The sequence below is a fragment of the Canis lupus genome, chromosome 11, assembly GCF_048164855.1.
Source record: "Canis lupus baileyi chromosome 11, mCanLup2.hap1, whole genome shotgun sequence".
NCBI lineage: Eukaryota > Metazoa > Chordata > Mammalia > Carnivora > Canidae > Canis > Canis lupus.
In genome coordinates, this window is record NC_132848.1 from 3234920 (window position 1) to 3260258 (window position 25339).

The 25339-nt window shown below is 47.9% G+C and overlaps 2 protein-coding genes across 14 annotated transcripts in view; both read right to left on the reverse strand.

Annotated features, from left to right (window-relative positions):
- Positions 1-17330, reverse strand: part of MYO1A (myosin IA) — a 34547-nt gene extending 17217 nt beyond the window's left edge. For 4 of the 7 annotated variants that reach the window (XR_012038833.1, XM_072842848.1, XM_072842853.1 and 1 more), the window contains exons 1-22: positions 15875-16014; positions 14089-14214; positions 13840-13955; positions 13480-13574; positions 13174-13278; positions 12938-12984; positions 12724-12787; positions 12419-12517; positions 10330-10433; positions 10065-10212; positions 9461-9579; positions 9296-9382; positions 7270-7335; positions 7011-7115; positions 4581-4643; positions 4170-4370; positions 3774-4000; positions 3201-3401; positions 2849-2939; positions 2243-2392; positions 2063-2131; positions 1538-1612 (exon numbers count right to left, since the gene is read on the reverse strand). Coding sequence is in view for 6 of the 7 variants with exons in the window: in XM_072842848.1 (XP_072698949.1) it covers positions 1538-1612; positions 2063-2131; positions 2243-2392; positions 2849-2939; positions 3201-3401; positions 3774-4000; positions 4170-4370; positions 4581-4643; positions 7011-7115; positions 7270-7335; positions 9296-9382; positions 9461-9579; positions 10065-10212; positions 10330-10433; positions 12419-12517; positions 12724-12787; positions 12938-12984; positions 13174-13278; positions 13480-13574; positions 13840-13955; positions 14089-14202 (2346 nt within the window). In the remaining variant the exon portion in view is untranslated. Of the gene's footprint in view, positions 1-1537; positions 1613-2062; positions 2132-2242; positions 2393-2848; positions 2940-3200; positions 3402-3773; positions 4001-4169; positions 4371-4580; positions 4644-7010; positions 7116-7269; positions 7336-9295; positions 9383-9460; positions 9580-10064; positions 10213-10329; positions 10434-12418; positions 12518-12723; positions 12788-12937; positions 12985-13173; positions 13279-13479; positions 13575-13839; positions 13956-14088; positions 14215-14729; positions 14865-15874; positions 16015-17160 lie in introns of those variants that run through there. The other 3 variants (XM_072842851.1, XM_072842849.1, XM_072842850.1) reach the window with 3 other exon arrangements.
- The window catches only part of NEMP1 (nuclear envelope integral membrane protein 1), a 30492-nt gene continuing 22385 nt past the window's right edge, over positions 17233-25339 (reverse strand). For 5 of the 7 annotated variants that reach the window (XM_072842862.1, XM_072842859.1, XM_072842855.1 and 2 more), the window contains one exon: positions 20665-25128. In XM_072842862.1, the coding sequence (XP_072698963.1) occupies positions 24951-25128 (178 nt within the window). In that variant the 3' untranslated portion in view covers positions 20665-24950. Of the gene's footprint in view, positions 17371-20664; positions 25129-25339 lie in introns of those variants that run through there. The other 2 variants (XM_072842856.1, XM_072842858.1) reach the window with 2 other exon arrangements.

A 25339-nucleotide genomic window follows, 5' to 3' on the forward strand; every position in this document is an offset into this window, starting at 1 on the left:
GAAAGACAAGAATCTACCTCACAGGATTTTTGACAGCATTAGAGTTAATGCATGTGAAGGGCTTAGCGCATAGTAAGTGTTCAAAAGATAATAAGTATCAGCATTGGTTATAGGCAAGGCAACAGCAGAATACAGACTAGTTAGAAACACTGGAGGAATCGATGCCGAGTGGCCCCTGTATGCATGCTTCTGCAGGGGTTGTGATTCAATGAGATATTAGTCTAAACCCAACAGCTCCTGGGGTGACATTCAGCAGATGCCTGATAATGTACAGGTGAAAGAAAAGGTAGAGGAGGGATCAGTCTGGAGATAAGTGTCAAATCAGATTGCAGGCCTCAGGTATGCAGCAAGACAGCATGTCCTCTAGGAAGGCAGCCGCCCTACAGCCAGCTGGAGACACAGGCAATGGAAGAGGGCTGGGAAGATGGAACCTCCCTGGGGCGAGAGAGGGGCACAGTGAACACTTAGGGAGGTGATAAGGAGACCAGAGACCTCATTCCACAATTCGACCTAGGAATCCCGCCTCTCCAACCACAAAGGGGAGCTCCAGTGTGTCTCTCAAGCATAATTAGTAAGAGCCCTAACAACTGTCAAAAACAGAATCAGCAGAAGCCAGTTCTCTTTTACCGCAGCCCTCTGTCCAAGATGTCTTGCTCTCCCTCCCTCTCTCTGGCCTTTCTCAAGGTTTTGCTGGAAATGCTCCTAGCTACCTGTCTGCCGTCCCTCACCACTCTTCAGGAGCACCGTCGCTATTGGGTGGACATCTCCAGAAACCAGCCTCCTCTGTCTGCTTTCCTCTCACTGGAAACTGCCCATAGTTTGATGTCCTGGCTTCGTCTTGCCACCTGGAGTCAAGTCTTCCAGAATTAAGATCTTTCCTGAGATTTAATTTTTGGACTCACTTGCTCTAGTTTCAGAGGAGGTGGAAAAGAGATATGATTCCTCCACCTTCACCCCAACCCTAAAATGGATCTTGGAAGGCTGGGTTAATTCACCCTGTGTGCATCCTCACAGCACTCTTCCACGAGGCTCAGACTCTTCCACTGTTGTTAACCACCCAGCCCATCTCTTCTCAAAACTATTCACTATGGACCAGTGAGGGTGTGCTGGGGCCCCTTCCCGCCACAAGGTTGCCTGCAGTGTCCGCTCATGCCAGAATGCACGAGGGGACACTGGAGCCTGCTCCCTGTGGGTTGCTGCCCCGTTACGTTGTATCCTAGGACTTAATAATTAAGTACAGGGCAGCCCGGGTGGCTCAGTGGTTTAGCACTGCCTTCAGCCCAGGGCCCAATCCTGGAGACCTGGGATCGAGTCCCACGTCGGGCTCCCTGTGTGGACCCTGCTTCTCCCTCTGCCTATCTCTCTCTCATGAATGAATAAATAAAATCTTAAAAAAAAAATTAAGTACAAGCAGAGTGGAGAAGCTTTTTGGAGGAAAACTTTGAGTCACATCTTCTCAAATCCCTCATCTTCCTTTTCCAAACCTGTCCCTCCCTCCTCAACCCCCCACCTTCCACTTTTGACCCCTACCACTTACCATGCTCATGTAGATGAAATTTGCCAAGGTGAGGGCAGCCCCTGATCGGAAGTATTTTCGATAATTCTTGCGGGCCTGGCAAGGACATTCAAGAAAGGAGCCAAAATAAAGATAGACAGTTAGACCTAGAGGAGGTTCTAGCGGAGGTTCTACTGTCTCTCACCCACACAAAGGACACAGAAAGATCAAGAGCCGAGCTGGTGCTGGAGGGAGAGTGTACAGGCAGACACGTTGGCCAAGAGGAGGGCGCTTAAAGCAGCAGGCAGAGCTCTGCCGCCAGGTGGGAGATGCATCCAGGCATACATACTCTCTCCCCAATGCGCACCCGCACTCCCAGACACACATCAGTGCACCCGGAAACACACCCAGACTCAGACATGCCATCACATCACAGGACGTCCTGGGTGTGGGCAGGACTTGCTTTCTGCTACTATATTTCTCCCCAGCAGCTGGCACAATCCAGGAGAAGCCACATGGGGGAAGGGCCCACGTAGGGGAGGAAACCCCTCTGCAATTCCCCATTACCTTCCACCCTCTCACAAAAGCCTGGATCAACACTGCTGATGCCTTCATCTTCTCGTATCGTTGCTTTTGCTGCAGAAAAGAATAGGACTGTTAGAAGAAACTCCATGTCCCGAACCATCTCTCTCCTGCTTCCAGCCTCTTATCGGAGTGATGGGGATCAGACTGGGGGGTGACCAATACCATGGTGCCCCGAAACCAGGAGGAGATGAGGATCTGACTCTTGCGCATCAGCTGGTAGTGAGTCCGGCAGCGCCAGCCTCTGTAGACCTTCTGTATGAGCGTGGCCAGCTGCTGCAGGCGCAGGCGCCGCTGCTCTTCCAGGAAGAACAGCTGCAGAAATGGGGAAAGAGGGGCAGAAAGGCTGGCCTGGGGAAACTGTGCTACTCTCCGGTGCCGTGGGTGCCAGGGCCTTCCCAGCCAGTGCTTCCTTAGCACCTTCATTCAGCTGTTCACTCACTCAACAGGCACCTACTAAACTCTGTCCCAGGCCTGTGCTAGGTTCAGACACTCAGACAGGAGTGGCACATCCCCCGGAGCCTCAAGAGTCCTAGTTCAGCTAGAGGCACTCAGGGTGAACCGTGCAAGCACCTAACTGCCAGGGCTCAGGGCAGGGTGGTAGCCCGAGGATTCAGGTCCCAGGGACAAAGCCCCTGCCGAGAACAGACTTCCTCACCCACCATCTATCTCCAGTTACAGATGCTGCCCGTTACCCCAGCATCTCACTCGTGGGCTCTCCAACCCTCTGCCTCCCACCCCCGCCAAACACAAGGGGCCTCTCCAACTCACTGTCCTGGGGCTTCTGATGAAGATCTTTGTCTTCCCGAAGGCCACCTCTGAGGACAAGTTCAGGTCTCCCAGGACCTTCTCGACCCCCTCCCTACAGGAACAGATAGGGAAAGCTGCTCAGGGGCATCCCAGGGAAGGGTCTTCTTTCACCTTTCGTCAACTCCATATACCCAGGGAGAAGAGTTCAGGGCTTGAATAGACTTCAGAACTTCTGAAAAGTGATCATCCATTTCCCCAGGTATCTATTCACAGAGCTTTGGTGATTTCCATGGCACTCTCTGCTCTCTCCCCAGCCCCCAGATGGTTCCCGCCCTGCCCTTCCCTGCTCCCCAGTCTTCCCCAGGGGCCTTACCGGTCTCCCCCATTCCAGCGAGGCCATGTGCTCCGGCTCAGCAGTCGGTACCGTTCCAGGAAGGGCTCGTACCTCTGGCGGTAGGCGTAGCCCGCCCGTCGCACCCGCACATTTTCTAGCAGTCCCAGGTACTGAGTCTGGATGGCCACCAGATCCCAGGAGAACTGACCTCGCTGCTGATGTTCATTGGGCTTTATACACCTTGGGGTAGAAGGGTGCAAGGCACAGGCCTCAGGAGCTTCACCTTTGCAAGCATGACCCATCCTGGTCTCTGGAACCCTATTCTGCACATATTCCCCTTAGTAGAAAAATTTTCAGAGGAAGTGAACACACTGGCCTTCTGAGCTTCGCTCACTATAGCATGCATGGTCCCTACCAAAGTCTGATGCTCTCCCTGCTATAGGACTCTCAGCAACTTATCTGGCTTTATATTTTATGAGGAAAGGGCCTCTGATGAGGCTTTTCCAGAGACCATCCCACCCCTGCTGCAATGGACAAATTCTATAGCGCACGGATACTGCATGTGCCATCGTGTATGCTGCATGTCATGTCCCTATATGCCCAGCATGTCACCTGATGTAGTTGGGGTTTTTGGAATACAGGTTCTTCATGAGTATAGCCACAGAACTCTTGAACTGGGCCCCAGCAGTTGGGGGGCGCTTGAGAGATGCCTGCTTGGGATCTCCCTCAGGGAACAAGGACCGAAGGAGGGGGTGCTGGGCCTTCCACATGGCCTGGGACAAGTCCCGGAAGAGTAGGTCATTGTTCTTATCAATGAAGCTGTTCACATTGTAAGTCACCTGTAGAGGAACAGCTATTGGTCTGGAGGCCCATGACCTTGTCCCAGCACTTGGTGCTCCCAGTCTCATCATGAAGAATTCCCAAATATCATCTCCCAGCAGTTTCTTCCCCCATTGCCTTCCACTCATGTCCAGCCCTAGTCTCTACCCTCCAGCCCTGCTGTGTCACCTTGCCCGCATAGTGGCAGATGCGGAAGCAGCTGAGGCCCATGGTGTGGTCATACTGGCGCTGGGCATTCTGGGTGACTTTGCTCTCATAGTGATCATGCTTGGAGAAAAGCTGGTTCAGCTTTGCTAAGAAGGTGGAGTCACTGACCACCCCAGGCCGTAGGCACTCCTCATCCAACATGGCCAGGATGCCTCGCTGATTCTGGTCAGGGAAACAAGATCAGCCCAACGTAGGCCAGGTTCTCCAATATGTCCACATCTTCACTGCCGCCCCACTGCACCTCATCCTTTGTCCTCCTTACCATCCTTACCAAGTGGAGCAGTGGAAGAGGATGGGAGAGACAGGGCAAGGATATTCAGGCAGTTTCTGGAAGAGGAAGTAGGTCTCAGAGATGAGAGAAGGGTAACTCACATGCTCAATGAGGTTGCAGATAATGCCATTATCAAAGTAGTCCACCTTTGTCCATGGTATGCCCTGGCAAGAAGAGACATGACAGGTTACAGGAGCAGGTCCAAGACAAGTCTTCGAAGACCTCATGGGACTCAGGCTTCCTTTCACCCACCCCACAAAGGGCTCAGAAAAATCCTATAGTTAAGAGGGGTGCTTGGTGTGGTTTCTGTTTAGGTTCCCATCCCTTCTACGTTGGTGGAGAATTGGTGAGGTGAGTGGATAGACTCATGGGAGGACCCAAAGCAGCTGTGAGGGAGTGGGAGATGCTGCAGAGAGCCCTGTAGGTGCTGTGGTGTGGAGAGGGAAGTGTAACACGTTGAGTGAAGGCTAGGATAGGGATTACCCCAGTGTGGGAGGAGGGAAGGGTCCCTGAGTATGTGCAAGATCAAATGACTGCACTGCTCTTGCAATGACCTATAAAACCAAAGCACATGAGCCAACTTCATCAAACAACACACCTAACTTGATACATCTTCAAAGACCTACATCAGTGCTACTCCCACTTGCATCACACTTATCTGGGGAGCTTGGGAAAACAGACTGCTGGGCCCCACCTGCAGGGTTTCTGATTTAGCATGTCTGGGACAGAGCCCAGGAATCTGCCTTCCTAAGAGGGGTTGCTGATGCTACTGGCACAGGACACAGTTTAAGAGCCACTAATCCACCTGATACTTTGGGATTGTATAGTTTAAGAAAAAAAAAAAGAAACAGCAAGAATAGGGGCACCTGGGCAGCCCCAGTGGTGCAGTGGTTTAGTGCCGCCTGCAGCCCGGGACATGATCCTGGAGACCCGGGATCGAGTCCCACATTGGGCTCCCTGCTTGAGCCCGCTTCTCCCTCTACCTGTGTCTCTGCCTCTCTCTCTGTGTGTGTCTCTATGAATAAATAAATAAAATTTAAAAAAAATCCTAGCAGCCTAACCTCAGATGTATTAAAAAAAAAAAAAAAAAGAATGGGGGCACCTGGGTGGCTCAGTTCGTTAAGGTGCTTCGTCTCCTTTTTTTTTTTTTTTTTTTAGATTTTATTTATTTATTCATGAGAGACATCAAGAGGCAGAGACACAGGGCAGCCTGGGTGGCTCAGCGGCATAGCGCTGCCTTCGGCTCAGGGCAGGATCCCGGAGACCCGGAATTAGGTCCTGCATTGGGCTCCCTGCATGGAGCCTCCTTCTCCCTCTGCCTGTGTCTCTGCCCCTATCTCTCTCTCTCTCTCTCTCTCTCTCTCTCTCTGTGCCTCTTATGAATAAATAAATGAAATCTTAAAAAGAAAGGAAAAAAGAGGCAGAGACACAGGCAGAGGGAGAAGCAGGTGCCATGCAGGAAGCCTGATGCAGGACTCGATTCCAGGACCCCAGGGTCACACCCTGAGCTGAATGAAGCCAGATGCTCAACCCCTGAGCCACCCAGTTGCCCCAGCTTTTTGAATTTGGAAGTATAGGAATGTATTCTGTATCTGATCGTTTAAATTTTTAAAATTAAAAGATACAACACAACTAAAGAAAACCCTTTCCCCCGCATCGTGACCACGCTGTCTGAAATTCTGCACAGGAAATTTCTGAAGGCTCACAGGCAGCCATCCCTAGGAGGGTTTTGATGAGAGACTTCAGCTGTTCACACTTTGGGGTGGATTAGCTCAATTAGATAGCTTTTCTAACACCTAGCCATAGAAAACAAAGGTCCTCGCGAACCAGGGAAGGAGTGTGGAAATGTTGAGCCACGGGGCACGTCTGAGGAGGAAGTCTGGGATCAGGGTGCTACAAGAGGGGACGCTGACATCAGCCAGGGCTCGAGGAGACAAAGAATTCTGTAACATTAGAGAAAAGCACCGAGAGGGATGTGGTAGGGTGACAAGGCCAAGAGAAATGTCCCTGCTAAATCTGGCTCACAGCGTGCCGCAGGCCACGCACAGCTGTCACCTTACCCTTGTGAGGTCTCCCCACACACACCCTTCCATCAGTGTGACCCTTCTTTGCGTGGCCTACAGGGGGTGGAGGAGAGGAGCAGGGGGACTGGGGGATGGAGAATAAAAACCAGGACTTCAGGACGCCTGGGTGGCTTGATGGTTGAGCCTTTGGCTCAAGCTGTGATCCCGGGGATCCGGGATTGGGTCCCGCATCGGGCTCCCCATAGGGAGCCTGCCTCTCCCTCTGCCTGTGTCTCTGCCTCTATTTCTGTCTCTCATGAATAAATAAATAAAATCTTTAAAAAAATAAAAACAACCAGGGCTTCTGGGTAATGCTAGACTGTTGTTCACCTGTGCAAGGGAAACTTTTTGTCCTTTGTGTTCCCATCTGGGGACAAGTGAGAGGAAATTGTGATGGAGGAAAGGACAGATCTGGCACATGCCCAGAAGTAATTTCCAAGAAGGTAAGTGGGGGAAGGCTCAGCGTACCTCTCTCTCATATTCCTCTTGCTCCTCTTTCAGCGTCATCTCGATGAACACCTGCTGCAGCTTCTCATTGCAGTAGTTGATCACAAACTGCTCAAAGCTATTATCCTGAGGGAAGGGACCCAGTGCAGAGAGGGAGCAGCTCAGCCCAAGACCCTTCCCTCTCGGCCTTACACCTCCCCTCTCTCAAACCACCCCCTTTGAGTCTACACATTCCAAGCCCAGGGGAGCAGGGTGTTGCAATTGGGTGAAGCTCTCTCACCTCTAAAATTTCGAAGCCATAGATATCCAGGACCCCCATTACCTTCTTCTTCTCCCCAACGCCCACCTGAAGGGAAGGAAAAGATAACTCTAAGGATGGGCCTCCTCTGTACACCAGGCCAGGGCCATCTGGAGGGAGGTGATTGGAGCAGAAGGCAAACTCGAGTGAGATTGACCATGCTGGGGGACACCTGGGTGGCTCAGTGGTTGAGCGTCTGCCTTTGGCTCAGGGACCCCGGGATCAAGTTCTACATCAGGCTCCCTGGAGGGAGCCTGTTTCTCTCTGCCTATGTCTCTGCCTCTCTCTCTGTGTGTATCTCTAATGAATATATAAATAAAATCTTTAAAGAGAGAGAGAGAGAGATTGACCATGCTGGGAAAGAAATGTTGTGATTTTATTCTTCCTTCCTGCTAGAGGACAAGCAAAGGAAGGGAGAAGGGAGATATGAACAGATTCCAGGCTGGTGCTCCCAAGGGTGGGAGTCAGGAAGACATTAAGATCCTCTCAGGAAAATAATCATCTCTTAGATTTGTAGAGCATTTTACAAAAAATTCTATGCTCTTACTTCATTAAACCTCACGATAACCCGTAAGGTGTGATTATTCCCATTTTACAGATGAACAAATCAAATTTCAAGAGGGCTAAGCGTTTACCCAAACCTAGATTCAAATCCTATTTTCTCCTGCTGCCTTTCAGTAATAGCTTCTGAATTGATGGCATTTTCATGTACAGAATTTTTGAACAATAGCTCTATTTTGATCCAATTCACATTCCATAAAATTTACTTTTAAAGGTATATACTTCAGTGAGTTTTTCTGGTATATTCAAAAGGTGTATGACCATCACCACTACCTAATTCCAGAGCATTTTCATCATCCCCCCAAAAAATCTTATACCCCCCCCAAAAAAAGAAAAAGAAATCTTATACCCATACCCATTAGTAGTCACTCCAACTTCCCATCCCCTAAGTCCCTGCTAACCATAAATCTATTCCTAATCTCCATGGATTTGTCTATTCGGACATTTTATATAAATGGAATCATCCAATATGTGCCCTGTGTCTGGCTTCTCCTCCTTGTATGTTTTCAAGGTTTATCCATGTTGAGGATGAATTAGTACTTCTTTCCTTTTTATGGCCAGATAATATCCCATTATATGAATATACCACATTTTGTTTATCTATCATCAACGGATGGACATTTGAGTCATTTCCACTTTTTGGCTAGTATGAATAATGCCTCTATGAACTTTTGGGTACTGTTTTTTTTTTTTTTATTTATGATAGTCACACAGAGAGAGAGAGAGAGAGAGAGAGGCAGAGACATAGGCAGAGGGAGAAGCAGGCTCCATGCACCAGGAGCCCGATGTGGGATTCGATCCCGGGTCTCCAGGATCGCGCCCTGGGCCAAAGGCAGGTGCCAAACCGCTGCGCCACCCAGGGATCCCTGTTTTTTTTTTTTTTTTTAAGATTGATTGATTGATTGATGAGAGAGAGAGAGAGAGAGGCAGAGACACAGGAGGAGGGAGAAGCAGGCTCCATGCCAGGAACCCGACGTGGGACTCAATCCTGGGACTCCAGGATCGTGCCCTGGGCCAAAGGCAGGTGCTAAACCGCTGAGCCACCCAGGGATCCCCATGGGTACGGTTTTTAAGTGGACACCTGTTTTCAAATCTCTTAGATATATATCTTAAATATATATCTGGGTGTGGAATTTCTGATATCTGATCCTCATCTGATCCTCACTAAGCCCTGTGAAACAGGTAGGCATTAGTGTCCAATTTTCCAAATCAGGAAACTGAGGCTCAGAATCTCTGTGAAACTGAAAGGCCACACAGCTGGTAAGTAGGGGATCCAGAGAGTCAAACTCAAAAAACCAGAGATGTTTCCACAACAATGCACTATTGGGAGGAACTGTATCCTACCATTCATCCTTCTTACTCTGTTCATCTCAGAACCCAAAGTATGGGAGTGGTGACCAGGGCAAGAAAGGTGAGGCAGACAGGAGGGAGGAGAGTAATCTCTTACCTTGATACTCTCATTAATTCGATTCACTATCCAATTGAAAAGGCGGCTGTAGATGTTCTTAGCCAGAGCATCGCGAGCGTACTGAGCCTGCAGGGCAGAGCCAGCTCATTAGGATGGCAGCCACAGAAGGGTCCCCAAATCACCCTCCTCCCATAGGGACCTTACCTGGATGACATTCAGGGCAGTGACTACCTTCTCTTTGGCTGTTTTCATGGTCCTTGAGCACAAAGCTTTCTCTAGTTCCTCTGAATTCAAACCCACCATTTCCCCAATCTCCTGAATACCTGGGGTGGGGAGGAAATACAGCATGGCCTGGAAAAGGGATTCCCTCCCAGAGAGGGAGGGGGGCTGAGACATGACACTGCTGGGAGACAAGTGCCCCTGGGTCTTGCTGAGAATGTCCTTACAGCCCATCCAGAGCATGGCCCAGGAGAAATCTCTGAGGAGGAGAAGAGAGAGGGAGCTCTGGACACTGAGTGCATTATCTGCTTTACGAGGAGAATCTCCTGAGGTTCTTTGCAAAGACTCCAGGGAGACTCAGAGAGGTCCCAGAATGTAGGTCTATCAAACTTCATAACCTCATTCCCAAATGCCTCCCTGGGGATTCTCCATGAGTGTGTTTGGGGAAGAACTCAGGAACAGGCTGAGTGACACCGAATGGGAGTGAAGTCAGTTACACAGGAGATGGTGAAAAAATAGAAATTGTAGTAGGAGCTTCAAGGAGCCACCTGGTGTTGCAGGAGACAGGTACCAGCAGGGCGGTACAGACCTTTCCCATCCCGGATGCTACTGGCTGACACGCCATTGGCCTGGAACTCGTCTGCCAGCTCCACATTCCCGAGCTTCAGCACCAGGGCCGTCACCTCTAGCACCCGCTGAATCTCCTCCTCCGAGAACCCAATCACCGTCATCGCACTCTTGAGGACAGAGCAGAAATCAGAAGCTGAACTGTGCGGTGCCAGCTCAACGCCTCCCTTCTCAAAGCCAAATCCTGGGCTCCGGGGACAGCCTAAGGGCCCACCCCAGGCACCCACCTGTACAGCCTTGAAGTTGGCAGCGTCGTCCATGCCGTCAACTCTGGACACTTTCTGGTTTAGGTAGGCATAGCCACTTGTGTCTCGCTCGAGCTTTAGAGCCGCTGGGAGGGCCAGTGTGAGGAGAAGGTTAGTACTCGGAGCTCTCAGGAGTCCTCTGGCCTTGACGCTCACAGCCCCTGCCCTGGCTTGGTTTACTTGCTCATTCAAAGGAACCATTTTCGTTTTAGGCTCTGCCCCAGCCTCCTTTGTGTGGGGATCATTAGTTTCCACAATAATAGACTAAATTTTTAAGCAGTATTTAGGGTTTGCATGTTCTTAATTGTTGGGGTTTTCTTCCGACTTTTATGAAAGAAAAGACTCATTCCACTCTTCTTCCCACCTTCAGTTTCTAAACAATAAAAATAAATAAGCAAACTCTCCACCCTGCTCAGTTCTCAGAGGCTCTGAGAGGACAAAGGTGAGGAAAGAAGGGCGGGCGCATATCTCCTATCCAGCCTCAACATCTTACCGTTGGCCAGAGTTAGCTCATTCATTATTTGTTCACTAAGCGCCAACAAAAGGCAGATGCTATGTTCCCCAATCCTGACCCCTCTTCTGGAAGATTTTCTCTGACGTTGTGGGGCTGAGCCGTTCTCTTGTGATCCCCATGGTGGATCTCTATCCCAACCCATAACACATGGGCTAGGTTTTTGTTTTTTTCCGTCTCTCCCACAAATGAACAACTTGAGCATTGGGACATTTTAATCTTCATACTCTGTGTGCCTGCCTGGCATGTACAAACTTCTTTCTTTTTAATCAAGGGAACAGTCAAAGCTGTTCACCTGAGATGGGAAGGAATAGGTTAAGCATGGAGCTTGAAGGATATCAATTATCTGTTATTCAAATGATCTGAGAATCAGGGAATATCCCTCAAACTACAGTTTAATGGCAGCTTCCCCAGAAACACAAATTTTGAAACAGGAACCTACTAAAGAGAGGTATCTGGACAAAGAATGAGTCAGAAAGGGATGATGACACAAGGGAGGTCCCAGCCAGACTTAGCTTACATCAATGGGTAACAGAATCAACCAGAACAAGGTACTAGTGCCTATGATTCAGACACACTGAACACAACCAAGACCACTGAGCCAGGAAGGAATAATGAGACCTGCAGGGGCTCTCAAACCACGGAAATCCCCAGGAAGGGAAAGGAGATAGATACAAGTCCAGCAGAAAACAACCAGAAGCCAAATCGACAGGTCCTTGGGGCCAGATACCCACAGTGCTCACAGCTAGAGGCAGGATTGGGAGGCAAACTCTGGCAAGGCCTGAAGTCCCACCAGACTCTGCAGTGATGCCCACCCAGAGCCACCTTGGGCCCATCGAGGATCCAGGGCTCCCTGGGACAAGCAGAGTGTTCCGTGACTTCCCCTCCCATAGCCACCTGCACAGACCTGTTGGCACTCGATCACACTGTATTTTGCAGTGTTTCTGCTCACACATCTGCCATCCCTGGAAGACCACAAGTTCTCGAGGACACGGTCCATGTCATATTCACTTCTGAATCGCTAGAGACTAGCACAATGTTCCATCACAGTAAGTGTTCAAGAGATGTTTGATGAATGAATAAATGGAACCCCCATAAAACCATCTAAGAAGAGTAAACCAGGGCCAGGGCCTGGATGAGGTGGAGGTAGACCCAGAACAACTTCAACTCCAGCTCATCAAAAGTTCCTGACCACTTATAATATCCTGCATGATTTTCTGCTGAGCTATCAAAAAAGTCCCTTAAATTGAAGGTAGGAAAGAATGAAAAATGGAAATAAGTGTTCTGCTTTTAAAGCCAGCCTGGGGAAAGAGGAACCCAAGCAGGAGAGAGGAGTAAGAGGAGGTCAAGAGGCAAGAAGGCTTCTTCCTAGCAATACAATCCCCGAAAAAGAAGAGAACACAGAGGTCAGGGGATTGTTCCCAACAATGAGCAGATGAGATGCTGAGTGAGGAGCGCAGGAAGAGGAATGAGGGCTGCAGGGACCCAGAGGGGCCCAAGGCTCTAGGGACTGAACGGAGGTTGGGGCTCTTCTGTTGTGTGTCTGGGACAGGCACATACTCAGCAGGTGTGCATCCGCTCCGGCCAGTAGCTGATAGAAGATGTGGAAGTTCCTTTCTCCTTTGAGCTGCTTCACCACTCGGGATTTCTCAAGCAGATCTGGCAGAAGGGGTTAGAAAATAGCATCCTGAGGAACGGGGGGACGCCACCGCTTCCCTCCAAGTCTGCCCTCGGCGCTGGCATCCCCCGTGCCTGGGCAGTCTCCTGCCAGCCTACTGTTCCTTCCCACGATAGCAAATGGGCAAAGAGGGAACTGTGGGCCAGGGAGGCGAGAGAGGTGGTTGGCAGCATGGGGAGACACATACAGTTTGTGATGACACCACCGAGGGGGGATCCCTTGAAGTCAAACTCAACATCCATGTATTTTCCCTTCAGAGGTGAGAGAGAGAGAGAGAGAGAAAGAGAGAGAGACCTTGCTTCTTCCTCTGCTCACCACCCTGTCCGGCAGGGTCTGTGCCACATCCCTCCTTCTCAAGCCCCCACACCCTCTCCTCTCAGGCCAGGGAGATGATCACTCACAAATCGAGAGGAGTTGTTGTTGCGAATGGTCTTGGCATTGCCAAAAGCTGCAGAGATGGAGAGAGGGGAGGTGAGGAGATCGGAGGGGAGAGGGGGGCTCTGGAGAAGGGGAAGGAGGAAGGTCTTCTAGCCATCATGCCAGTCTCAGATTTTCCAGGCAGAATGAGAACAGGGCTGAGTGTCTCTGGGGCCAGTAGGGTAGGGCTGGGGTGCACAAGAGAGACTGGAATCCTCACCCTCCAGCACCGGGTTTGACTGAAGCAGCTGTTCCTTCACGGAGTTCACCTGCTCCCCTTTCCCACAGACAGCCGCCACGTAAGACATCACCAGCTTACTAGCCTCTGTGAAAGAGAAACCTTCACATGGATCCCCACCACCCTCCTTAATGCCCCTTAAGTCCCGCACCTCACAGCCCTCAGGATCAGACAAGCCGAGAAGGAATTTCTGGGGTGGGGCAGGACCAGGCCTGGCTTGGAAAGAGAAAGAGAAGAGGGAGTAGTTCTAGCAGGGATTGCACAGCCTCCCCTAGCCAGGCGCCTCACCGGTCTTGCCAGCTCCGCTTTCGCCTGTGATGAGGATGCACTGGTCTCGGTCTCGGTCCCTCAGCGACTGGTATGCCACATTTGCCAAAGCGTAGCTTGGGTGGAGGAAGCAGGTGATGACCAAGGTGGGGTTAATCTAAGACACCAGCTTTCACTCCATCTCCAGCCCCCAGAGTCATCCTCCCTCCTCACTTGGACTAGACTGAGGCAGTGGTAGGTCTAGGAAAGGGGCTTCCTGGGGCCAGGGGGGAAGGGGGAGGCTGGAGAGCCCCCCCTCAGGAGAAAGGATGAAGGAAACTAGGGTGTGTCGCTGTCAGGAAGCTGGGGCCCGGTCAGCCTTCCCTTGGCCACTTTACATACATATGGGGCTTCAGCTCATAGAAGGTATAGTCCTGGTATTTGGCAATGAACTCCGGGCCATAGATGGGCAGTTGTTGGTAGGGATTCACTGAGATCAACACATTCCCAATGTAGGTCTAGAGCCAAAAAAAGGTAAAGAGAATGAGCAGGGGTGGGGGGGTAGGGGGTGTTTGGAGGGGGAGGAAGGGATAGGAGCCCATGAACTCTCTGGCCACACACCCCCAGCCAGGGGCACCCAGATGCACTCACATAAATCTCCTTGCTTTCATAGCGCAGCTGGAGGTTCTTGAGCAGAGGCTCCTGTTCTAGGGGTTCCAGGAGCACAAGGTCCTCCACCCCCACAGAGCCTTCCAGGAGATTCATGGCCAGAGGATCCTGAGAATAGAGGAATCAGTTTGCTGAAGTCTCCTCAGCTTTAGGGGCCAGTAGCTGTGTGGGGGGAAGTGGGCAGAAGGACCTAAGAGCCTTCCTCTCCAACTCTTAGCCCTAGAGAGTCCTCAACCCAAGGTGGACTCTGGACTAGCCCAAGCTAGCTGTGGGAAGTTGTGGAAACTCTCCTCCAGTGAGGAGAATCTCCTGCTCCTTGGGGTGCCTGGGTGGCTCGGTGGTTGAGCGTCTGCCTTTGGCTCAGCTCATGATCCCGGGGTCCTGGGATCAAGTGTCACATCAGGCTCCTGCAGGGAGCCTACTTCTCCCTCTGCCTGTGTCTCTGCCTCTCTCTGTCTCTCATGAATAAATAAGTAAATCTTAAAAAATAATTAAATGGAGCATCTGCCTGCAGCTCAGGTCTATGAGTCCCAGGGTCCTGGGACGAGCCCCATGTCCAGCCCCCTGCTTAGCAAGGAGTTTACTTGTCCCTCTCCCTCTGCCCCTCCTCCCTGCTCACGTACATTCTCTCTCAAATAAATAATAAAATATATTTTTTAAAAAAGATTAGAATATCCTAAACAAACATTAGGTTGGTTTCTCCAACATCAAGTAGCTGTCACGATCTCTGTATATGCCTATATGTCTGTCCCTGTTTTTCCATCTCCAGCTTTTACACCCATTGCTGTAACCTTCCGGCATGGACTTTGCCCCACAGGGACACACCTAGCTTTTTAGTAGCTGGTGGGAGTGGGCTAGGAGGAGCAGAGTCATTGTGAGGCTCAGTCCCCATGCAGTGGGCACATGGCAGTTGTAACCTCTAGAGGAAGCCCAGCCCCCCTCAGTCTTTCCTGTGGGACTGAGTAGGTGGGGTGGCCTGGTGCAGAACAGAATCATTAGTACAATGGTCAGGGCTACTCCCTAAGAGAAATAAAAAAGCCACATCCTTCCAGTCTCCAGCAATGCTAAACCTGGCGGGGGAGGGGAGGGAAGAAGAAATGGAAGGTGGGGCAAGAGGGGAACACTGGCTACTTTCAGCCTTCACTCTGCTTTCCCCAAGTTCCAGAAAATGAGAGCACTTGTCACTTCTTGGAAGGACAAAACTAAGAGCAATAAGAATAGTGACAATAGGGACGCCCGGGTGGCTCAGTGGTTAGGCGTCTGCTTCTGGTTCAGGGCATGGTCCTGGAGTCCCCGGATCGAGTCCCGCATCAGGCTCCCTGCACGGGGCCTGCTTCTCCCTCTGCCTGCGTCTCTGCCTCTCTGTGTGTGTGTCTCTCATGAATAAATAAAATCTTTAAAAAAAAAAAAAAAAGAATAGTGACAATAGCAATCTCTGACAATCAGGTACCATGGGCCAGGCAAGGCTCTAAACACTACATATATGAATTCATTTGATGCTTACAAACAATATTCCCTTGAAGTAGTTATTATTATCATCCCACATTTTTCAGATTAAAAAATAAAAGTTAAGTTCTTAAGTAACGGGGCAGGCAATGGTGAGCAGTAGAAGCAGGGCTGGAAGAAGCCATCTTCCTTGGATTTGGATTTGGATTTGAGGGGAGTGGGAATGTGATTGGTTGGAGGGAGGGAAGGGGAAAAAGAAGCAGTCCCCAGAATAGGGCACCCCAAGATGTGCAGAGCAGTGACAGGTTAGGGTAAGACTCACCCAACACCGGAGCTAGGGTGTCCCTTGGAGAATGGTGAATGAAATCCCAATTTGACAGGAAGGGGGCATAGGAGTCTCAAGGCCCGGAGAATGGAGAGGTATCCTCGTTAATGGGAGCTGTCCATGGTGTCCAAGAGGCCAGGAAAGGGGTTTCCCTCCTCTCGCCAGTGTCCACGCTTCTGACCTTCCACTGTGCTGCCTCCTCCAACCAAGGCTCCCTGTGCCAATCAAGCCAGGAGAGGCCAGAGATGGCTGCTCAGCACAAAGTCCGAGGCTGTTCCTGCTGAGGGTGTGGCTCGATTAACCCTTCCCAGGCCTGAAGCCCCAGAGGGAGATGCTCGGTGACATGAGAAAACCCCTTCTAGGTAGGAAAGGGTATTTGGCTGGGCTCAGGTAGACATCTTGCTCCACTGCCCCCCAAATTTGGAAATAAGAGCAAGAGTGGGATTTATAGCCAAGGGAAAGCTTTTCCAAAAAGTCAGAAATGTTGTCAGAGGAAGGTAGGCTGGGGTGTCTTCCTAGCAAAGAAACAGTACTTGCCTCAAACCTTCCTATCTCATTGGGAGTCAGAGGGTTTTTTTGTTTGTTTGTTTGTTTTTATGATAGTCACAGAGAGAGAGAGAGAGAGGCAGAGACACAGGCAGAGGGAGAAGCAGGCTCCATGCACCAGGAGCCCGATGTGGGATTCGATCCCGGGTCTCCAGGATCGCGCCCTGGGCCAAAGGCAGGTGCCAAACCGCTGCGCCACCCAGGGATCCCAAGTCAGAGGGTATTAATGACATTACCATTACTTGGGGGAACCAAGCAGATAAAATCCCCAAATTCCCCTCCCCCCCCACGAGTCAGCCCCCACAAACAGACCCAAACACTATAGTTAGTAATACCACCCAGCATTTGTATCGATGTCAGCTCACCGATTCCCACCTGTATCATCTCACTGAATCACACCACCCTGTGAGCTAGGCAGTGCAGCTACTCACTCCATTGAAAATGAAAATTAGCGGCAGAGACTGAGGCTCAGAGAGGTTCCACAGACAGTATGTGGCAGGAACAGAATGCAGCTTCCTGACCCTCAGTTGGCCACAGCTTTGAGCCCAAATCTTGGTATTCCTAATTTTAATCCTTCTGTATGAGGAACCTGAATGAGACCCTGATATGCTGCTTCCCGGGTACTAACCCAGCTGGAAATAGCTGCCTCCAATAGATAAGGAGCTTATACAATCCTATTCACCAGGGTACCCCCTCATCCACCCAGGAAAATTCCTAAACAGGCTCCCTCTGCCTACCGTACTCTCTCCCAGGCATGCACAAAGAGCAAATGGGTCATTACACACACTTAGCTGCAAAGAGACTGGATCCTCCAACTCCCAGCCACAGCTGCTTGGTTCAAGGTCCAAACTTTACTGCTCTCATAGAAGCACTCTGCAGATGACTGGCCCATCAGCAGTTCCATTATCAACCTGCCCTTACATGATTTATTGATCTCCTATATATATCTGAAGGGAGAAAAAAGGCAAGGGAAAGAGAAAGTGAGGAGGAAGCCAGTGGAAGTGCCATCAGCACATAATCCCAGGTGTAAGTGGAAGCAGCCTCTGTGTCAGAGGCAAAAAGGACTACAGATCCTCTGTTTCACAGGGAGAAAACAGACCTAGGGTGAGAAGCCCCTTTCCCAGGATCACACCACTGCCAACCTGGCGGAGCTGGAACCAGAACCCAGGTCTCCTGTTCTCCAGGCCCGGAATCCGCAGCTGCCTACAGCTTGGGGTGTATTTCTGTGTCCACCCACTCACTCATTTTCTGAGTGCCTGCCATGTGCTCACACAGGAGAAGGGATTCTAAAATGAGATGGCATCCTCAGGCCGAGAGACAATGGCATGAACATCACAGCTGGGGTGACCAACCATCCTAGTTTGTCTCGGACCTGCAGAGTTCTCTGAACTAGGAAGATTCTGGCCAAACCGGGATGAATGGATCACTCTAAATTAGTGAGGTACAAATACACATCCAAGTCAGTGGGGATTTCAAGATGTGTCAAAGCATTCCTGGGATGAGAGGAAACATGGAGGAGGCAGGACTGTGATTTGATCCTCAGGCAAAACTGAAGTAACTGGAGCTGACAAGTCTTCTCCCACCATTGATTCTGAAACCCCCTTCCTCTTCTCTCTCCATTAACATTTCTATAAGGGGCATGAGGGAACTTTGGGGGCAATGGAAATGCTCTGAATCATGGCCCTGGTAGTGATTACACAACTGTCAATTAACTCCTCTTGTCAAAACTCAGCAAAACTTGAAACTAACGAATTTTACTGTATATAAATGATACTTCAGGGGCAGCCCTGGTGGCGCAGCGGTTTAGCGCCGCCTGCAGCCCGGGGTGTGGTCCTGGAGACCCGGGATCGAGTCCCACATCAGGCTTGTTGCATGGAGCCTGCTTCTCCCTCTGCCTGTGTCTCTGCGTCTCTCTCTCTCTCTCTCTCTCTCTCTGTGCCTCTATGAATAAATAAATAAAATCTTTAAAAAAAAAATAAATGATACTTCAGTGAAGCTGGCAAAAAGATAAGTTAAAAAAAAGAAGAGGGCAGCCCAGGTAGCCCAGCGGTTTAGCGCCGCCTTCAGCCCAGAGTGTGATCCTGGAGATCCAGGATGGAGTCCCACGTCAGGCTCCCTGCATGGAGCCTGCTTCTCCCTCTGCCTGTGTCTCTGCCTCTCTAGCTCTGTGTCTCTCATGAATAAATAATAAAGTCTCTTTAAATAAATAAATAAATAAATAAATAAATAAATAAATAAATAAATAAATAAGTAAAAATAGAAGAAAGATGAAAATTCTAGATCCTTCAGTGCCGATGACTAATGGCGTTAGGAAGGCAGGAGTCTGATTAAACTAATTAATATCTTTTTTAAAATGATGCTATACAATACAAACACAGAAGTTTTCAGATATGGTGAAGATGTTTGGTGGTAGAGGGTCTTCTTGACTGTCACAAATTATTTTGTGTCAATTAGTAACATTGATCAAATACTGTGTGCCAGGCAATAAGCTAAGTGTTTTACATCCTTGCTATTCAGAAAGGACCACACCCCACACCTGAATCACATGGGAGCTTATTAGAAATGCAGAATCTTGGGGCTCAAGCCAGATTTACTCTATCAGAAGTCTGCATTTGAACAAGCTTCCCAGATAATTCCTATGCACGTTCAAGTTTGAACACTTTTTATTTTTTTAAAGATTTTATTTGAGAGAGAGAGAGAGAACTAGTGAGGTGAGTGGCAGAGGTAGAAGCAGGCTCCCCGCTGATCACGGTGCTCAATGTAGAGCTTGATATCACGATCATGACCTGAACCAGCAGCAGATACTTAACTGAGCCACCCAGGCACCCCAAGAACTTCTTCACACACATTATCTTTCTTTGTCCTCACTAAAACCCTATGTTGCATACCTAGCAAGTATGCTTTAAGCTTTTAATAATTTGATGATTAATAATCACCTCCATCTCTTCTTTACCTAGTATAGTTATAGAAGGGAGGGGAGGAAAAAAAAAAAGAAGGGAGGGGAGGAAAGATGCCATTAGTATGCATAAATTTATATAAATTTACATATGGACTCCATCCTGATTCTTCCTATTTTACCATCTTTGAGAACTGAACAATAGATTTCTATGTAGTCTGAATAACTGAGAAGAGAGGACACAGGGTCAGAATTAATGTAAATACTATAACAGATCTTCAGAACAAAGGATATAGCTAAAACATAAAAGAAAACGGGAGGTGCCAGACTTCTGCAGAAGCTGGGCCTAGACATAATTGAAGTTATTATTCCATGGCCCTTAATATTCACTATATCCCTGCCCATGCTCCTCCCTCCCCCCAAACAAAGCTCTTGGCAGACATCCCACAGCTGGATCTCCAGGTCTTCTCCTCACTCCAGTGGAGAAACAAAAGATATTTTATGCCATTAAAAAGAACCAGGGGGGAATCCCTGGGTGGCTCAGCGGTTTAGTGCCTGCCTTTGGCCCAGGGCGGGATCCTGGAGTCCCGGGATTAAGTCCCATGTCAGGCTCCCGGCATGGAGCCTGCTTCTCCCTCCTCCTGTGTCTCTGCCTCTCTCTCTATGTCTATAATAGATAGATAGATAGATAGATAGATAGATAGATAGATAGATAGATAGATAGATAGATAGATACACCGACCTAGGTGTGCTTGGGTGGCTCGGTCAGTTGAGTGTCTGACTCTTGGTTTTGGCTCAGGTCATGATCTCAGGGTTGTGAGATCGAGCCCTGAGTGGGGCTCTGTACTCAGTGGGGAATCTGCTGGAGATTCTTCCTCTCACTCTGACCCTCCCCAGTGCTCATGCTCTCTCTCTCAAAATAAATAAATCTTGAAAGAAAGAAAGAAAGAAAGAAAGAAAGAAAGAAAGAAAGAAAGAAAGAAAGAAAGAAAGGAGAAGAGAAGAGAAGAGAAGAGAAGAGAAGAGAAAAAAGAAAAGAAAGAAACTGAAGTACAATCAGAGTAGCTCCCTGGACTAGGAATAACCTATACATGTTTTTTCTGGAGACAGATGGTCTAACAACCTGCAACTCCTGCAAAAATACCCCTTAGAGATCTGGCATGCTAGGAAATCATCCAAAGGATGGAAGTAGACCAAGACAGACCCAGGGTAAAGAGTGGTGGTTCAGAAAAAGAGGAAAATAGATGGCATGCAACACCATCTCATCAGAAAGATGAAACTTAGAAGCTAATTGCTTCAAGTGATCCAAATAAGAGAAGTACACGTTCATTAAGAGACCACTAAATCGTCTATAAAACTTTATTAAAATTGGGATTACTTACAAATTTGTACAATAAAAATGAAAAAATATATAATAAGACATTGTTATTTTTTCTTACAGAAAAGAGTGAAAATGAGACCCATGACAAAGAGCCATCCCTGATCATTTTGTTCCTTTCAAACATTTGTGAACATTTATTTTAAATATAAATGACAAATCTTTTAAAACAACACTAAGGCATTACCCACAGGCTAAAACTTACCCAAGAATTCCTTAGTCCTGCTATTTCACCATCAATTCCACAAACATGGGAAACTGAGGCAATGGCTGGCTTTAACAGTCCTAATACTCACATCACATTATGAGCTATCTAGTAGGTTAAAGTGATACGAATGCTGCCCATGCTGTAGGAAAGTTCAGAGAAGATGATTTCACCATTTTCAAGTTACTGTCAAGAGTCAAGAGTATAAAGAGGAAAATGACACACACAGGCAGGGGATGTGGGAGCCCAAAGTCCCAAATTTGGGGGAGGCTGTGTGCCATTCCCACCCCCTACTAAAGCTGTGTGTTGATGTGGACATGAATCTGCTTTGTTTATTCCCAGCAGGCTCTGGCTCCCATCACATAAGGCACCAAACACCCTTTTTAAGGTAGTAACCATCTAGAATCCACCTCAACAGCAACTGAGTCCATAAGCTAAGTTACCAAAAGATACCACTGATCACCATAACTGCATAGGTTTGCCTAAACATAATAATATATTTCTGCTACATCAAAACATAAACAAGAGGTTTTGGGTGCATTTGCCTTGTACATATGGCTATTTTTATATGTTTATTACTTGGTTTCAGTGCCTATGTAATATGAAGGCATAATAAATCTGTCAAACCATCCTCTCCTTGGTTGAAATAAAGTTCTTGGCATTTCAATATAGGTTATTATCTCATATGTCAGACCTAAGTCCAAAGGAATACTAGAAGGACATTTAATTTCCTTTCCTCCTACTTCAACTTTCACTACTCAATTCAGAGAAAAGTTATGAGTACACAGCTAAGAACCATTTTTACGCAGGCATCCATCTGAGCCCATCTTTTTTCTGGAACAAAAAGATTAAGGGCAATTGCATAATCCATTTCCAAGCTTTTTATGGATATCAGGGCCAGGAAGGACTATCTGGCCTATTTGGGTCCTTTCATTCATCAAATCTCTAATGTATATGCCAGGTGGGAATTGGGTTGAAGGGAACACAGTGAAGAAAGGGCTAGGCCTTGAATGGGATGTATCAGCACAAAATAGAACACTGGGACCCAAAGACTATGAGCAGCAGAAACCTCTTTGTAACAGACATAAAAGTCATGAATTTGGGGGGAGGAAATAAGCCAGTTCTGGTGGGATGATGTGGCTGATAGGACCTTCTTCTTAAAAGACACCCTAGTTGCAAAACTGCCCTTATTTTTGGTGATTGGTTCCATTGTTCTCATGAAAGCAATCTGTGTGGAGAAGGGAAGGGGAAATGTTTTAGGCCAGCTGGCTCTCATATTCCAATTAATGGCAGTCATGCTCTACATAACTTGGTCAGACCAATTAGCAGCGACAGATTTCCAATGCTGAAGAGACCTTGAGCCCTAGGGCCAATTTACAGCTGCATATTTGCGAGCAAGACGCTGACATGGCAGCAGACATGGCTCCAATGTTCAGCTCACTCCATGGTTATCCCTTCAATCCTTTTCGATGAGATCAGTCTGAGAGATGAGACTATGCTGAATTGCAAGAGTTGTAACTGCCAGAGAAAATTAAGTGGGGGTTTCAAGTAGTGACTGAGCCAGCAGACTAAGTGGCCAAGAGGGAGACAAGAGCAGCTCCGAAGAAGGTTTATGGAGTCAAGCAATCTGCGGGCCTATGGAGGCTCTGAAGCATCTGGGGCAGAGCCACACAAGCAGGCAGGGCAAGGACACGCAGCACACCAAAGGCACCGTCGTCCTTCACTGTCTCAGAGCAGCTCTCATTGCCGCAGGACCTCCACTGCCTACAGCTCGGGTCTCTGACTACAGACATGGAGTAATAAACTGAGTTTGATTTTACTCACCCCAAGTTCAAACATGGTGAAAAGAAGTGGCCTGGAGATGGAAACTATATTTCACAAGGAGTTTAAGCAGAAAAAGAGGAGACTCTTGCCCTGCTTCACAGTGCTTTCTCACTGAGATAAAGATAAGAGGCAGGGAAAGTCACCCTGGAGGCAAGCTACCACCTCCCCAACAAGCAATCTGGGGGAAGGCACCGAAGTCCAGGTAATCCTGAGACCACTTGTACAGATGAATTATTTTTTAAATCAACTGCTGCTCAAATATGCTAGATCTTGATTTCTATAAATAAAGCAAAAAATACTATATTCCAGGGGTCCTAACAGTTCTTTGCAGAGAGATAAAATTTTACCATGTACCTAATTTACAAAGGCATAAAAGTTTCCCAATATAAAGCTCGTTTGCCCTGCAACTTTAACCCCTCAGCATCTGCCCAAATACTGCTTTTTCACTTTCTACTATATGTGTATTTGCCGCCAATTGAGGTAGTTATCACATTAGGACAGTTTAAAGCTATGGGAAACACTAGTGGTGATAATCAACTGGCCACCTGGAGGGGCGTCTCAGAGCTGACATTTTGGAAGTCAGCAATGAGCCCAGGGCCTTTCAAGATTATCTGATAAATGGCTGGTCTGAAGGAGACATTACAGCTTTTTAAAAAAAAATCATCTGCCTTCTTGATGATCATGGTAAACTAGTGAGCCTGATGCTGTGCTCCTGCTATCAATGTCTATATTCCTGGCTAAAGTAATTACAGCTTCTTCCAAGGTACAGGGGTGAAGATCACCAAGACAGAACCAAGCAAATGAGAGACTTGGGAATTTGCTCCCTCATAAATGCCATTGCTGGTCTATAAAAGTACTTTCCAATGGTAAAAGAATCTGAAACTAATGGCACTGTGATAAAAGGCAGCATGAATCTCTGGTCAGAAATGGAGCTGCAAGTAAGTATAGAAAAATGTGTCTGATCCTGATAGGTGAATGAAGAGGCATCAAGATTACCTGGAGATCTATTTTGTAGCAATGCAAATTGTGACAGCTACATAGCTACAACTTGTATGTTGTAGCAAGGAAACTTCACAGATAGTGTCGGGGCTTACAAATTAGCTAGATTGGTGGGGGGGGGGGGGCCTAAAAGTGATAAAGGCTAAAAAGAATGGTTAGAATGGGTAGACAAAGGAAGAGAGAAGAAAAGGAGAGTTTCTTGATTCCATAGCAACTCAAAGATACATGTTCCACTGACAGGAAAAACAGCATGTAAAAAGTATTTAAATTCTCTAAAAAACGATCACTTCTCCCAACTAGCAGGAATAATGCTACCAACCAAGGGGAAGAGAATATAAGAAATGAAACGAACCCTAAATTGTACATCACAGTTGAGGAAATAGACACTTCCTGAAAGAGCAAAGGGAACAAGGAGGAACGGGAAGGGAAGAATGCAAATGTCTTAAGATAGAATTAAAAGTTGGATATAATAAAAACCTCCCCCTACAAAAGAGTTCACAAGAATGTTCCTAAAAGCAAGTGATACTTAGAATATCATATTGTGAGAACTAATTCAAAGCTCAACACAATAATTCTGGGGCGTTAATGGATAATCCATATCAATAAGCATGTAGAGGCCTATGGGCTTGTCAATCTGGAACACTTGCTGGTTCTGGAACATGAGTTTGTTACATTTTAAAAAAATATATCCATTTAAAAAACAAGACAGAAATAAAAATCTACTTTCCTCTTAAAACAGCTAAAACAAATATTATTCTAAAGTCATTGAAAGAAAAGAAGAAAAGGAGGCTCAGATTTATGGGTTTCTCTCTGGAAGATGCAGCCGAGGGTCTGAAAACATTGCTGCAACATGTAACAGTTCTCACTTTTGAGTGCCAGTGATGGTGCCAGAAATGCTATCACCGAGTCAACCTTTAAGAGGCGCTAGAATGCCATGCTAGGTGTGGCCATCCAGTTTTTTGTTTTTGAAACATAAACGTGGGCCAACAACCAATGGGAAGCATTGAAAGCATTCACTACTTTACCCACTCTCCCTCAGAGATCCCACAGAGACCACCAAGACCATTTCCAAAGGGATGCCTACTCAGGCCTGTAATTTCAGTGGGAGGATTTCTATGCTATCTCATCCTGTTTCAAAGAGTTGAGAAGCAATGGTGCACAAACGTAACATGGACCATTGAGATACCAAGCCAGTCCATATAAAGATAACTGACCACCACCTAAGTCAGGAGTTGATCTGTTGTGTGATAGCAGGATACTGAGGATCTGAGTCCTCCTCTTCAGTGGATGTTTCTTCATAGATTTCATCCTGGGCAAGGATGCTCCCTAATCCATATTCCTGCTCATGGACAGAAACCTCATTTGGTGTGAGGTGAGAAGAACCTTCCACAAAGTCAGCAAATCTGGAAAAGAGAAGATAGTACTCATTAAGAACCTGCCTTCTGTCCTTTCTGGTTTCCTTTCAAAATAAGAACAAATTGAAACTCCTGATACACTCACAGCTCAAATTTTACAGTCTATCCTTACTCTGGCAGGTAAGTAGACTAAAAGCAAGAAACAAGGAGAAAAGGAAAGCTGGGATCATAAGCCAACATCCCCTGAAACCCCATCCTG